The 14,422-nt window shown below is 31.6% G+C and overlaps 1 protein-coding gene across 4 annotated transcripts in view; it reads right to left on the reverse strand.

The window, feature by feature from the left end:
* Positions 1-14,422, reverse strand: part of LOC127702311 (enhancer of mRNA-decapping protein 4-like) — a 53,130-nt gene that overhangs the window by 29,102 nt on the left and 9,606 nt on the right. For 2 of the 4 annotated variants that reach the window (XM_052206447.1, XM_052206444.1), the window contains exons 7-15: positions 12,848-13,013; positions 11,829-11,933; positions 11,184-11,293; positions 10,773-10,856; positions 8,377-8,472; positions 7,746-7,854; positions 5,637-5,808; positions 5,102-5,195; positions 2,895-2,989 (exon numbers count right to left, since the gene is read on the reverse strand). In XM_052206447.1, the coding sequence (XP_052062407.1) occupies positions 2,895-2,989; positions 5,102-5,195; positions 5,637-5,808; positions 7,746-7,854; positions 8,377-8,472; positions 10,773-10,856; positions 11,184-11,293; positions 11,829-11,933; positions 12,848-13,013 (1,031 nt within the window). Of the gene's footprint in view, positions 1-2,894; positions 2,990-4,744; positions 4,779-4,948; positions 4,983-5,101; positions 5,196-5,636; positions 5,809-7,745; positions 7,855-8,376; positions 8,473-10,772; positions 10,857-11,183; positions 11,294-11,828; positions 11,934-12,847; positions 13,014-14,422 lie in introns of all 4 variants that reach the window. The other 2 variants (XM_052206446.1, XM_052206445.1) reach the window with 2 other exon arrangements.

The raw sequence follows: 14,422 nt of genomic DNA on the forward strand, positions 1-14,422 counted from the left end.
AAATATTACTTCTATATCATGAATAAGTAACTTCTGTTAATATTATTTGTATAGGTGTCCATTCATACAGGTTTTACTAGCTTTAACAAATTTTTACAGACATCTGGTTATTTTCCCCATGAAATATTCTGGTAAAACTATTTAAATCCTCAACAAGCACTAATTGCTTTTCTGATGCCACACTTCTTGGTCAAACATTGGCCTCTTGGGGCTATTAAAATATCATTTCCCCTTAAAATCTTAGAGATAGACAGTTATAACTAGATATGGAACCTTTAATTAAGACTTGAAGTTATTTATAATTTGAATCTTAATCAAAAGCAATTACATATATTCCTTAAATAATTGTAAGTACTAAGTTTTTTGAAGTTGTATAAAATAATTTATTAAAGTAATATTTTTGTCATTATTTTTTAAAGTAACCTCTCTATACTCATCTAAAATTGAATAAATACTTAATTTTGTTTAATGAAATGATATAAAAATTCTTAATAAAATGCTCCGCTGGGGCGCAGCTTGATATGACCGCAGAGGTCGAACCCTGAACAGTTGGGGCAAGTATGGACACAACATTCAAGCTTGATACAGCACTGAATTTGGATTGTAATTTAATATTTGACACAGCATAGGTTTCTGACACAGAATGAATGTGGTCTAAGAACTTAAAAATTTTAAATTTACCTATTCAAACCATATCATTATTATTTGCTTTTATATATAAATCAGAAATAACCAATTTAAAATGGAAAATTTTAAAGAAAATAAGGGAAAAAAAATCCTCCCCCCAAATTTTTTGAACCCCCTTATGATTCACCACCCCCAAACTCAATCCCAGCCTTCCCTTTGTGGTTTGGTACCTTGCAGTACAATTTCAGAGAGATCCATACACTTGAAAACAAGTTATTGTCTGGAAACTAGAAAAATGCTTGTTTTTTTGGCCCCTTTTTGGCCCCAAATTCCTAAACGTTTAGGGCAATTACCCCCAAACTCAAACCTAGCGTTCCCTTTGTGATATGGAACCTTGTAGTACAATTTCATAAAGATCCATAAACTGACACACAAGTTATTGTCCTGAAACTAGAAAAATACTTGTTTTTTTGCCCCTTTATGGTCCCTAATTCCTAAAATTTTGAGGCAATTACCCCCAAAATCAATCCCAGCCTTCCCTTGGTGGTATGGTACCTTGCAGTACAATTTCAGAGAGATCCATACACTTGAACACAAGTTATTGTCTGGAAACTAGAAAAATGCTTATTTTTGGCTCCTTTTTGGCCCCTTATTCCTAAACGTTTTGGGCAATTACCCCCAAACTCAATTCCAGCTTTCCATTTGTGATATGGAACCTTGTAGTATAATTTCATAAAGATCCATACACTTGAACACAAGTTATTGTCTGGAAACTAGAAAAATGCTTATTTTTGGCTCCTTTTTGGCCCCTTATTCCTAAACGTTTTGGGCAATTACCCCCAAACTCAATTCCAGCTTTCCCTTTGTGATATGGAACCTTGTAGTACAATTTCAAAAAGATCCATACACTTACACACAAGTTATTGTCATGAAACTAGAAAAATGCTTGTTTTTTGCCCCTTTTTGGCCCCTAATTCCTAAACTTTGGAGGCAATTACCCCCAAAATCAATCCCAGCATTCCCTTTGTGATATGGAACCTTGTGGTACAATGTCAGAGAGATCCATACACTAACACACAAGTTATGTCTGGAAGTTACAAAAATGCTTATTTTTGGCCCCTTTTTGGCCCCTAATTCCTTAACTGTTGGTACCATAACCCCCAAAATCAATCCCCACCTTCCTTTTGTGGTATTGAACCTTATGGTAAAATTTCATAGAGATCCATTCACTTAAACTAAAGTTAGAGTGCGAAAACCAATGTGTCTTCGGACAACGACGACTACGACGACACCAACATCATACCAATATACGACCACAAAATTTTTTTGCGGTCAGATAAAAACTACATTTATTCCATGCTTTATTTGACATTTAAAATAACTATTGAGTTATTAAATAATTTTTAAAAACAAAAAATACTTATAAAAGTGACTAAAAAAAATTACTTGTTTAGTATCGCCACCTGACTGTTGTTTGTGTCTTGATAACTTTTATGTAGCATATTATATAATATAAACTATTTTTAAATCATATCATCTAGTTATAAAATTTGAGAATTTTTTTTATTATAAAAAAAGGAATGATTATTAAATATAATAAGAAAATATTTAAATGACTTGCTTTTTGTGGAGACTTGAGATTTCTTTCCAAGCATTACACAGCACTGTTGAGGAATTTCTAATTATTTTATAGTTTTGTAAAATTTCATGCAAAATGTATTTGAATATACCAGATGTTTACACAGGTGTTTATGGAGCTTCCTCTATAATGCTCTACTTTCCTCATCATAGAAGTGGTGTAGATTTGATTGACATCTTAATGGATCATGATAATTATTGTCACATTTACTGCTGAGAAGAGCCTACTTAAAAAGCTCCGAGCATCCTCCGAGCATGCTCGGAGCTTGCTCGTAAGAATAAATCTATGATCCCTAATATGGATGAAGTATGGGCACATTCTGTGAAACAAGTAAAACTGAAATTAACTAAGCCTATTTTTCCTTTCTTTTAAATATACATTTATAAAAAAAAAAAAAAAAAATAAATAGTGGCATGAATGTATCATTGACTCTGGTTACAGTTCCTGTGATTGATTGATTGATGTTTGCTTAACGTCCAGTGGCAAATATTTCATGCATGTTCAGGACGTGAACAAATTAACAATAAATACCATTTCCTGTGAAAGTATACATGTAAATGAGCTCCTCTAGGTCATGAACCTAAATCTACATATCTTTATTTATTAAGCTTTTTATAATTGTGATTACCTGTATCATCATGTGACACGGTACTGATCGATGGCGTGGGTGGAGGTGGAGCAGAAGATTCTGGCTGGAATCTGATCTGTAGTTCCTGTAAAGCTCTAAAAAAAAGTCACATGTAAGTTTATGTTCACATAGCTTTATCTTACACTCTGCATGACAAAATATTTGTAAAAAAAAAATTATAAAGAGAGATTTGTCTCGCCTATTTGTAATTTTGATAATGCAAATGTTGAAATTAAAATAGCAATACTTTAAAATGTAAGTTATGCAAATATTCAAAGTCAATGAACCATGACTGAAGGTACATGGCTGAACAATCTCCATGGAAATGAGATGTGCCAATGTTAATACAACTGCATACCAAATACCATTGACTTATCATAAGTCATTCCCTTTAAACAGACCTAAACACAAACATTAACTTGTAAACTATGTAAAAGTTTCAAAGTCAATGAACCATGATGAGGGGGTGGGGCTTTATAATCTCCATGGAAATAAGACTTGCAAATGCCAATAAATTTGCATACCAAATATCATTGACTTAACATTAGCAGTTCATCTTAAACTGATCTAATCACAAACTAATACATATAAACTAAGCAAATGTTTCAAAGTCAATAGACCATGACTGAGGGGGCGGTGCCAAATATTCTCCATGGAAATGAGATGTGCTAATTCTTATACAACTGAATACCAATTAACATTGGCCTACCACTAATGGTTCCTCTTGAACTGACCTAATCACAAACTAATACATGTAAACTAAGCAAAATTTTCAAAGTCAATAGACCATGACTAAGAGGGCGAAGCCAAATAATCTCCATGGAAATGAGATATGCCAATGCTTATACAACTGCATACCAAATATCATTGACCTACCACTAGTGGTTCCCCATAAACTGACCTACCACGTCTCGCTTTTCAACTCCGTCAAGGGGAGACAAAAATACACATTCTTCAAAAAATAAAAAAATGGCACATGATTTAGAAAATAAACAAAATAAAATTTGACTAAAATCACCAGAAATTGTGAGGGTTGTGGGTATTAAAAACCATCAGATAAAAGAAACATTTTTACTGAATTAAAAGAACTTATTATTCATTTTTTTAAATATTTTAGTTCTGTTAAGGACGATAAAAGGCTGAAAATTGAGACATTTTAGTTTGGTTCTCTTTGATGGGAATATTGCAACTGGGTAAGAATTGTAAAAATAAGAATTCACATTCTGATATCTGATACATATATCTGTATGCAGATTTTTCGTGAAATCCCAATAATTATTCTCACTTACTTGGGATGAAAAGTGTACAGCCTTATCCGTACATTTGAGGAAGTAACTTACTTGGGATGTACAGTGTACAGTCTTATTTGTACACCTGATGTAGTAACTTACTTGGGATGTACAGTGTACAGCCTTATCTGTACACCTGATGTAGCAACTTACTTGGGATGTACAGTGTACAGTCTTATTTGTACACCTGATGTAGTAACTTACTTGGGATGTACAGTGTACAGCCTTATCTGTACACCTGAGGAAGTAACTTACTTGGGATGTACAGTGTACAGCCTTATCTGTACACCTGATGTAGCAACTTACTTGGGATGTACAGTGTACAGCCTTATCTGTACACCGGAGGAAATAACTTACTTGGGATGTACAGTGTACAGCCTTATCTGTACACCTGAGGAAGTAACTTACTTGGGATGTACAGTGTACAGCCTTATCTGTACACCTGAGGAAGTAACTTACTTGGGATGTACAGTGTACAGCCTTATCTGTACACCTGAGGAAGTAACTTACTTGGGATGTACAGTGTACAGCCTTATCTGTACACCTGAGGAAGTAACTTACTTGGGATGTACAGTGTACAGTCTTATCTGTACACCTGAGGAAGTAACTTACTTGGGATGTACAGTGTACAGCCTTATCTGTACACCTGAGGAAGTAACTTACTTGGGATGTACAGTGTACAGCCTTATCTGTACACCTGAGGAAGTAACTTACTTGGGATGTACAGTGTACAGCCTTATCTGTACACCTGAGGAAGTAACTTACTTGGGATGTACAGTGTACAGTCTTATCTGTACACCTGAGGAAGTAACTTACTTGGGATGTACAGTGTACAGCCTAATCTGTACACCTGAGGAAGTAACTTACTTGGGATGAACAGTGTACAGCCTAATCTGTACACCTGAGGAAATAACTTACTTGGGATGTACAGTGTACAGTTTTATCTGTACACCTGAGGAAGTAACATCTGGTTTCTGTTCATTATCATCATTGTCATCTTTGATTAGTTCACCTACAACAGTAGATAATAGTAAATATACTCTATAAATCATGTATATAGCTCCTATGTTCTGTCTAAAATAATGCATTTAAATTTGAGTACGATTTAGTATCAGATTTTTTAGCACAGATTGAATATATTTAATCAATATAAAAAAGTTATTTTAGTTTGACAAATTAAATCACTACCAAAACATACAAACAAATTGAGGATTTTAAAAATTCAATACCAAATATTTCATAACGAGCACAGTACATCCTTGGCTTTCCAATATTCGGCTTTGAGCATTCCTGGAGAAGGTAAATCCAGAAAAGTGCTTCTGAAGCATGAAATTAATAAAGTAATGTTTTCATATTTTTTCAACGCTATGTGTTATTAATATTTATATACTAATCAGGACAATATTTATCAGGATATATACAATAATCCTTCATCATTCTTTATGTACAATACCTGTTGTGATATCATCAAGGTTAGAGTCATCTCCTGTCTTTTTAAACCTCTTTTTACTGGCATCAAGAATGGCAAAGCTAAGGCATGGCTGGGCTAAGATAAATTCTGAGATCGAACTAAAATGGGCAGTGTTATTTGTATTGTCTTGAAAAATCTGTAATACATATAGAACCTGGAAAAGAAAACAGACATCAATAATGTAAATCAAGAAGTTACTGTGTGAATTTATCAATTCAATTGTTAATCAAGGGATGCATATAGATTTTCGGGTTTAATACACATTAATATTGTAAAATATCAAGGCCAAGTCACAATATTAAGTTATTAAAGAGTGAGTGCAGTAAACCTTCTCAATAGACGTATTGACACTTGTATGCAAATTTGTCCGCCATTATTTAAAGTCAAACAAGTTTCCTCAAAATTTTGAGTCACAATTTACAAGTTTGATGTCATAATTAAAAAGTGATTGTTGCATGATGCCATAAGGTTATTCCAAGACAGATCTAGAGTCATTCAGAGCAAATTCAGCTAAATACCAAAAAGTGTAAATACATCTACATGCATGTGACAAGAGGCTGATTAAAAGTGTGTTATTTACTAATAAACTGCTTCGCTGAGAGCAGCTGGATACGCCCACAGAGGTCTAACCCTGAACAGTTGGGGCAAAAATGGACACAATATTCAAGCTTGATACAGGTCTGAATTTGGATTGTAATTAAATATTTGACATACATCTATCATAGGTTTCTGAATAAATGCAAAGAACTTGAAGTTGGTTATATGAATTGAATTTATATTCAATTAAAGATTTCTTGCTGTTGCGCAATACTTAGTAAATCTGTTGTCAGACTATAAACAAATAAAATTTATAAAATTCTAAAGGGAGCTTACATCAATAGATATAAACAGTTCACCAAAGTTTCATACGAATTGCTGAAAGCATTTTTGAGTTTTTGTCTGAAAACTGGAAAATCACCCCTTTTTTAATGAATAAACCCCATAATTCGGAAATGTAAAATCTAAAATTTATAAAATTCTTAAGGGAGCTTACATCAATAGATATCAACTTTTCATCAAAGTTTCATGAGAACTGCTGAAAGCATTTTTGAGTTATTGTCCGAAAAACTGGAAAATCCCCCTTTTTTTTATGAATAAAACCCCATAACTCGGTAACGTAAAATCTAAAATTTATAAAAATCCAAAGGAAACTCATGTCAATAGATGTAAACAATTAACCAAAATTTCTTGCAAGTTGGTGAAAGCATTCTCGAGTTATTGTCCGAAAACTGGAAAATCCCCCTTTTTTTAATGAATAAAAGCCCATAACTCGGAAACGTAAAATCTAAAATTTATAAAAAACGAAAGGGAGCTCACGTCAATAGATATAAACAATTCACCAAAGTTTTAAGCAAATTGGTTAAAGCGTTTTTGAGTTAATGTCCGACATGTTGACGACGGACGGACGGACAGACGGAAGTACAACAGTATACCATAATACGTCCCGTAAACGGGCATATAAAAATGGCTGGTGGAAAATGTTTCATGGATACTCAGCAAAATAACAAATTAACTATTTATCGACTGATTAGATTTGAAAAGTGGCTGGACTGGGAGAGTTGGCAGACAATTAAGACTTACATTTTGCCTTACAACTGTTTAATGTAAATTCAGAAATTATTGCGAGGTCTTCATTGATGCGAATAATGCAACTGGGTGCGTATCACAATAATTAGAACTTGCATTCTGATATCTGATACATATATCTGTATGCAGATTTTCCTGAAACTGCAATAACTAACCTTGCATTTTAGTCTTTTCTTTAAAAATTGCAATAATAAATGCATGCAATAATTCCCTCGAAGGAGTCATTATTTGAGTTCTTTTACTTGCAAAATGAGTGCATTTTCAAACATGAGCCTTGCAGTTAGCATCCAAAATCTAAATTTGACTAGATGCAACTGTTTTTTTTTTCAAAGCCAAACAGGTGCATCTTTAGCATGTTTATCAAGTCCTACTGCCAGAACCTAAAAGTCAATGTAGCCATAATGATACCTTTTGTTTGTTGTGGTTATTTACAGCTGTCCAGTTTTTAACGTGAATCCAACTTACCTTTCTTTTAATATCAGTAAGAATGAGGTATTTGGCACCAAGGTCTAAAGCTGCTTTCATACAGGGATCTATCTGAAAATTTGATGGCAGTCCAGGAGCACAAACAAAGCTGAAATGAAGAAAATATTTCTAGATCATGTAGATGCAAACAATAAGTAGAAAACAATACAACTTCAATGAAAACATTGAATATTAAAATTTCAGCATATTCTTCATGGATAGTTACGTTATTGTCAATCATACCTCATCTCCTTCTTTTTTTATAAAACTATTCAAATAACTTTTTATTTCAATCTTATTAAACCCTTCTTTGGTATGTTCATAGCTGGTCTTTTTCCTGATTGTCATTAGTTGTTTATAAACATTTATATCTGTAAATAATAAATATTTCAGAATTAACACAACTTCACAAGATTATATTTCTGACTTGGGACAGCCATATTAATAAGTTCCAGGTTAATCTAGAACTTTATCCTTCCCCATAGTCTCTACAGAATGACAAGCAACAATTGTTTTTCTGTTCAATTTCCTGTTTATTTCAGACTCTTCATAGTCTGTTTATTCATAACTATAAGTTTTATTTATAATTAAATTGTCTGAACAATATTTTGCCATCCGTTGTATTGCTTACGTTAATGTTTGTAAACAAGTCCAGGATTCACAGCTCCATATTTTGATCTCCTGATTATTTTCTGCTCCTGTGACAGCAAATTTCCAAAACTGGGCACTGTTAAATAAAGAAATAAAGAAATTAAAAAATCCTTATCCCACAGAAATTAAACATATACCTGGAAAAAAGTTAGTTTGTTATGCAATTTCTGCAACTGTCCTATTAAAACTTAATTTACAATTATTTTGCTGCTGTTACAAAGCTTATATATCAAAGGCAATATAAGCATTTAAGCAGGCGGTTAAGTCTAATTAATCTTTAAAACATCAGAATGGCTCTCATGAAGCAAGTACAGTAATGCACCATTAAGCATTAAGCATACAATCTTGCTTTTTGGAAACTGTAAATTCAGATAAACATTTCAAAAAGTATATTCTAATATTTCTGGAAAATGATTTTCAAGGGCTTTGTTAATGAACTTTCCAAAAAAAAAAAAATTAAAAGAATACTTTAGGGACATCAATATCTTATTTTTTATAATCAATTCCTGCATTTTCACTTTTAAATGAAAATGGACGATTTATTTTTCCTATAATGTCATACACATTCTGACATCATACTATGAATTTAAAAAGTCAAATTCATTAAATAAATGAATAAAAACCTAATGGTGGAAATTTATTTTGCCATGACCTAAAAATCAAAATGAAAACCTTCTTACAATTTTCTTGAATTAGTCAAATTGGACATGTTGAAATACAAAAGATTTTCATAATCTAAAATTTTGCTTTTAATTTGGATATAGAGTCCGTAACATTTGATATGTGCAAAATATTTTTATATGTGCATTGTTAAAAAAGCAAAGTTAAGAACCAAAACTAGCTATAGGACTGGATGGTTAATTATACTAAGCTTTTGGTTAAAATTAGTCTGAAACTGCTCAGACATCTGGCAGTCTTCTTTAGGACTTGCTGCGGTGGTCAGTGCATTAAGAAAACATGGAAATTGCCAGTCCTGGCTTGTCTGGGTCTGTAAATTTCATGTTTTCTATATTGGCTGATCTCTGAAGTCCTACAAGCAGTTCTAAAAAAGCTGTCAGACATCAATGCAATCTGGGACTAGGTTACAATCTGTGCATTTTGATTTAATAAATGGTCATTCAAAATTCAAATTAAATGATTTTCAACAAAGAACTGTTATCAAGGACCAAATTCAAACAAACTATGTTCAAAAAGCAACAGTTGGAATTACAAAATGTAACACCCTCCAACTGGCAAAAGAAAATGCTTTACCAAATAGGTAACCTTATACAACATAATTTTTTTATAAATGCATTAATTAGATTTATATGTATATTACTATTGAAGTACTCTCTCTTGCTTCCGCCAATGACTTTAAGGAAGCACCAACGAAATCAATCAATCCATCCATCACATAAAAATTCCATTTAATGTTTTTTTCTTCTTTTTTTCATGTAATTTTATTAACAAAATGTTTCCATTTCCTCAAAGATTGTTCCTTATGTCCATCTTTCAGTTTTTTTAAACATTCAAGAGCATATACTTGTGTTGTCTTGTGCAGTCTAGTTTCACTTTCATTTCTGTTAGAGTGCACTTTTTACAGGATTTATTTTGTTTTCTTTTTGCCCAGAACCACTTACCAACATTTATTTCTAAATAGTGAAAAAATGGTATACTTTTATTTTAAATTACACACATACAGTATTTATTGATATTGATTTATTCATTTTCCTTTGTACCAATTAATTGAGGATAAAAAAAATAGCTTTTTCGAGGACACCTTGTTTTGACAGCCTTAAGCATTTGTTCCAATCAACATGATCAAACTTAACATAGAATTTCTTAAAATATAAAAATTTGTGGTTCGCCCCAACCCATGAAATACAAGAAAATATGTATCCCACAAAAATTGATGAATCCAAAGTATTATGATAGACTTGCTTATTCATGGAACATTACAATAGACAGCGTTTAAATTGGTATATATCTGTAAGCTAGTTAACTAAGCTGTTATAATTTGAAAACTAAAATACTAAAATTTCTTTATCTTAGGGCAAAAATAAAGTAGTTCATTTTACACTGCAATATCAAAACAAGTGTATTGTTTAAATATAAACATGTAACTTCAATTACTTTTTATAATAATATAAAACATATCAGATAGAAGGTGAAATTGCAATAATAATGAACTTTAACATAGCAAATTTATAAAGTTCTATTTTTGTTTACCAGCACTGGGTCGATAAGTCAGTACTTCATCACTTAAAAAAATCATAACATTATATACATTTATATAATTTTCTGTTGATAAAATTAGAGCTTATTTAGAAACTGAGGTTACAGTTTTGCCAAAAATATCTCAGAAAACAAACAGTGCAATGATATGTGATTACTTACTCAGGACTAGAATTTTTATGATCATCCAGGAAGAAAAGGGAAGACAACTTTTTACCCTCGTGTGGTTTCCATTGGTGTAAACATCTGAAATAAAGAATTGAGAAGACTATCTACTTTGGACTTATATCTGCAATATTAAAGATATATATATAACACAGATGTATGTTCAAATGGCTGTTTGACAGATTTGCTTCAAGAATTAATAATTGAAAAATATTTGTAACATAAAGGTTTACATTATGCCAAATGTTCTGTTGAATCTTTCTAATGTAAAATAAAGAAAACACAAAGTTTTACAATGGGAAAAAAGGTTATGGTGTATCAATTCATTACACAAAATCAATATGCCCAAATGAAAAATAAACAAAGGTCAACTCAAGAAACTGACATCAACATAATATCTATTCTTACCTTGGCGAAGTACTTTCATTCATATTAACTTGGAAGAACTTGACTTCACCGTCCAGACTAGCTGTGGCTAATGCAGTGCCATCTGGTGAGAAAGCAGCATCCATTACAGGCTGAAATGGAAATAATATTTATTACTGCAGATCAAAATATTCAATTTATTCAGCTTCATTGGAACAAGAAAGAAAAATATTTCATCTGCCATAAATATGACTGATTAGTGACACAAAAAATATATATCCATCTATTTGCAATTGTGTATGAAATAAACTGCATGCTTCTTAAAATTGATTTTAATCAAAATGTAAATGGGTTTACCCAGTAATTCTAATGATCTCACCTCTTGACAATTTGTAATTATTTATTACCAATATCTTTTGTGTGTGCCATGACATTTATAAGTGTAAGGGTATTTTTTAAAAGTAGATATGGAAAATTTTAAGCTTTGCTCATCATTAACAATATTCTTGTTAGTAAAGTAGTCTGGGATATTCAGCAAGTAGGTGGTCAATTTGTCTTCTTCTTATGGAATGCCTTGACAGTGCCTGTTCTTGTAAGTATGACAGTTGTATACCAATATCAGCTAAAATATCATGAGTCAAGGAACATAGACAAACATGGGATAATATATATGCTTTATGTTTTTACCTGTGTGTGACTAGTAATTTTAATCAAACCAAAATCCACATCTTCTGCGTCCAGTGGTCCATTACCATGTTCTTTGGTGACCAGTTCAATATTCCATATTTCTGCCTAAATAATTAATTCATTCATGAGAATATGATTAAATAAATGAAGATATTTCACACCAAGATTTGAAATGAAATAGAAATTATGATATTAAAGATGAAATTAAAATGAATTCTTTTCTAGTAAAAATGCTACAAAAAGTAGGTACTTGTGTTAGTAGGTCAGATTTACTTTTTTTTATAAACTTTACTCATAACTGAAGCTTTATATTTGTGTTAGTCAATGCAAATACATGTATGCAATATATTATCAAAGGATATATCATGTATTCCTTTTTTGCAGTTTTTTTTTTGTAAACAGACAAAAGCTGATGACAATATTTTGTGACCACATTATAAAATGAAGATTAAACATTTATAAAACTTTAAAAGTAAAAAGCTTGTTTTTCAGAGAGAAAATTATAAAGGGACACAACTGAAGAATGGTCAAAGTGACGCAACCCAAATTCGAACTTGATCTGAGTTAGGTCGTAGTAAGGAATGTTTCTAAGTTTCATAACATTTGGTCGATGCAAAATAAAGTTAGATTGAAGAAACTGCAAATTTGCCAATTTTACCATTTATAAAGGGACATAACTCAACATTTGGTTGAGGCAAAAATAAAGGGAGCGAAAACTAATTTTGGGATACAGACGGACAAGGGTAAAACTTAATGCGGCAGTGGCATAAAAAAATATCTGCCGAAGAAACATTCTTTGCATAATAAAGTTTGTATATTTTTAAATTTCTTTGTCAAATCATGATCATTTGTACATTGTTTCATTTCACATCAACTGGTACTATATTTTACTATTTCAATGACCAAATTTACCATTACAATGATCCATAAACTATCTTAACCATTTTAATGAATGATTTTATTTTTAAAATCATTTATCAAAAGTTAAAGCTTAAAACTTATAACACTGTAAATCTTACTTTTTCATTATGTGTCAAGACCAATACTCTAGAAGCATCCTGTGTAGAAGATTCAGTCATGCTACTATCATCACAATCATCAGGTATAAATGGACACCAGATAACACGGTGGAATTCTGATGGCTGTTCACCATCTGGTCGTCTAATGTGCAAAGACAATAAGACACTTAGCCTTGTCAAGGAATGATATATCATAAAATCTATCACCCTACATACATAGTCAGTGTGTCAATAAATAATAAAACAAAACTTGATTATACAAATATGAATATTAAGAATACTGTATTATATCCAATTAAAGGGCCTGTTTCTGAGCATGTACATATATATATAGTATTAATTGTACAGTAATTTTTAAGATATATTACATTGAAAATAAATGAATAAATAACATTCCTCCATAAAAGATGGTGTTTGAAAATAATTATAACATTGGTTGCAATAAATTACCGTGATTTCCCAGTGAAATAAAAACCCCTAATTTCACTTCTCTGAAGTCATACTACAATATGTGTTGTCAAGACGTTGTCGATGACGTTGCATCAAAGCAAACTGTGAATGCATAGAAAAAGATATAGTTCCTTGCATTTTCTACTTTATTTTCATTAAAAAGCCCGTTGTTAATGTATTAAAAAGAAAAACTAATCAGAGAATTCAAATATCGAAAAAAAATATTCAACTCATGACCGAACAACACATAATTAACTCATGCATGCACTACATGCATTCTTGAATTAATTTGTTGTTCGGTCACGAGTTGAATATTTTTCTATATCTGAATTCTTTGATTAGTTATTCTATAAATATATAGAATATGAACTCTAATGTAATTCATAAAACATAAACTACATCACTAATTCATGCATGTTTAGTCACTGGAATGCAATTTTTCTTTCTTATTTCAAAACAAGTACTAATAAATCTTGACACTAATATATTAACATTTTCAGACTTACTGGACATCAACCAACTAAACTGTTCCAATTTTGAAGGGAAGTTTTTACATTGACTACAAGTATCCTCAAGAATAAAGATCCTTTCCTTTTCATATGCAGTGCATTCCATTTAAATATGAAACTCAACTTCAACCTGCATATTTTTACACTGCCCACAAAATCTTTTATCTTTATCAATTCTTTTATATCGACCTTTCTCGATAGTTAACTGATCAGCACTAATTCTAAATTGAGTTAGACTTTATCCATACTGAAATTTATTAACTTGAAATAAATATGCTTCCCTTATGAAGATGTTTTTAACTTTAAAATAAGTACGCAATTTTCTTTCTTTAACATTTGCATTATCATCAATAGTATTTTTATATATTATATGAGCTATGTGGGATAGAAATCTACCTTATGCAAGTGGCGATAAATACATATACATGCATTACAATGTGATTGATTGGGAAAAAAATTCTGACATTTAAGGTCAGTATTGGTCTTAATTTTAAGATTCATAAGGGGCCTCGGTGGCCGAGTGGTCTAAGTAGTTACTACTGTAATCACTAGCCAGTCAACACTGAGGTTGTGAGTTTGAACCCCGCTCGTGCAGGTGCACTCGACTCCAATCTTA

Source organism: Mytilus californianus, unplaced genomic scaffold (genome assembly GCF_021869535.1).
Source record: "Mytilus californianus isolate M0D057914Y unplaced genomic scaffold, xbMytCali1.0.p SCAF_5, whole genome shotgun sequence".
Taxonomy (NCBI): Eukaryota; Metazoa; Mollusca; class Bivalvia; order Mytilida; family Mytilidae; genus Mytilus; species Mytilus californianus.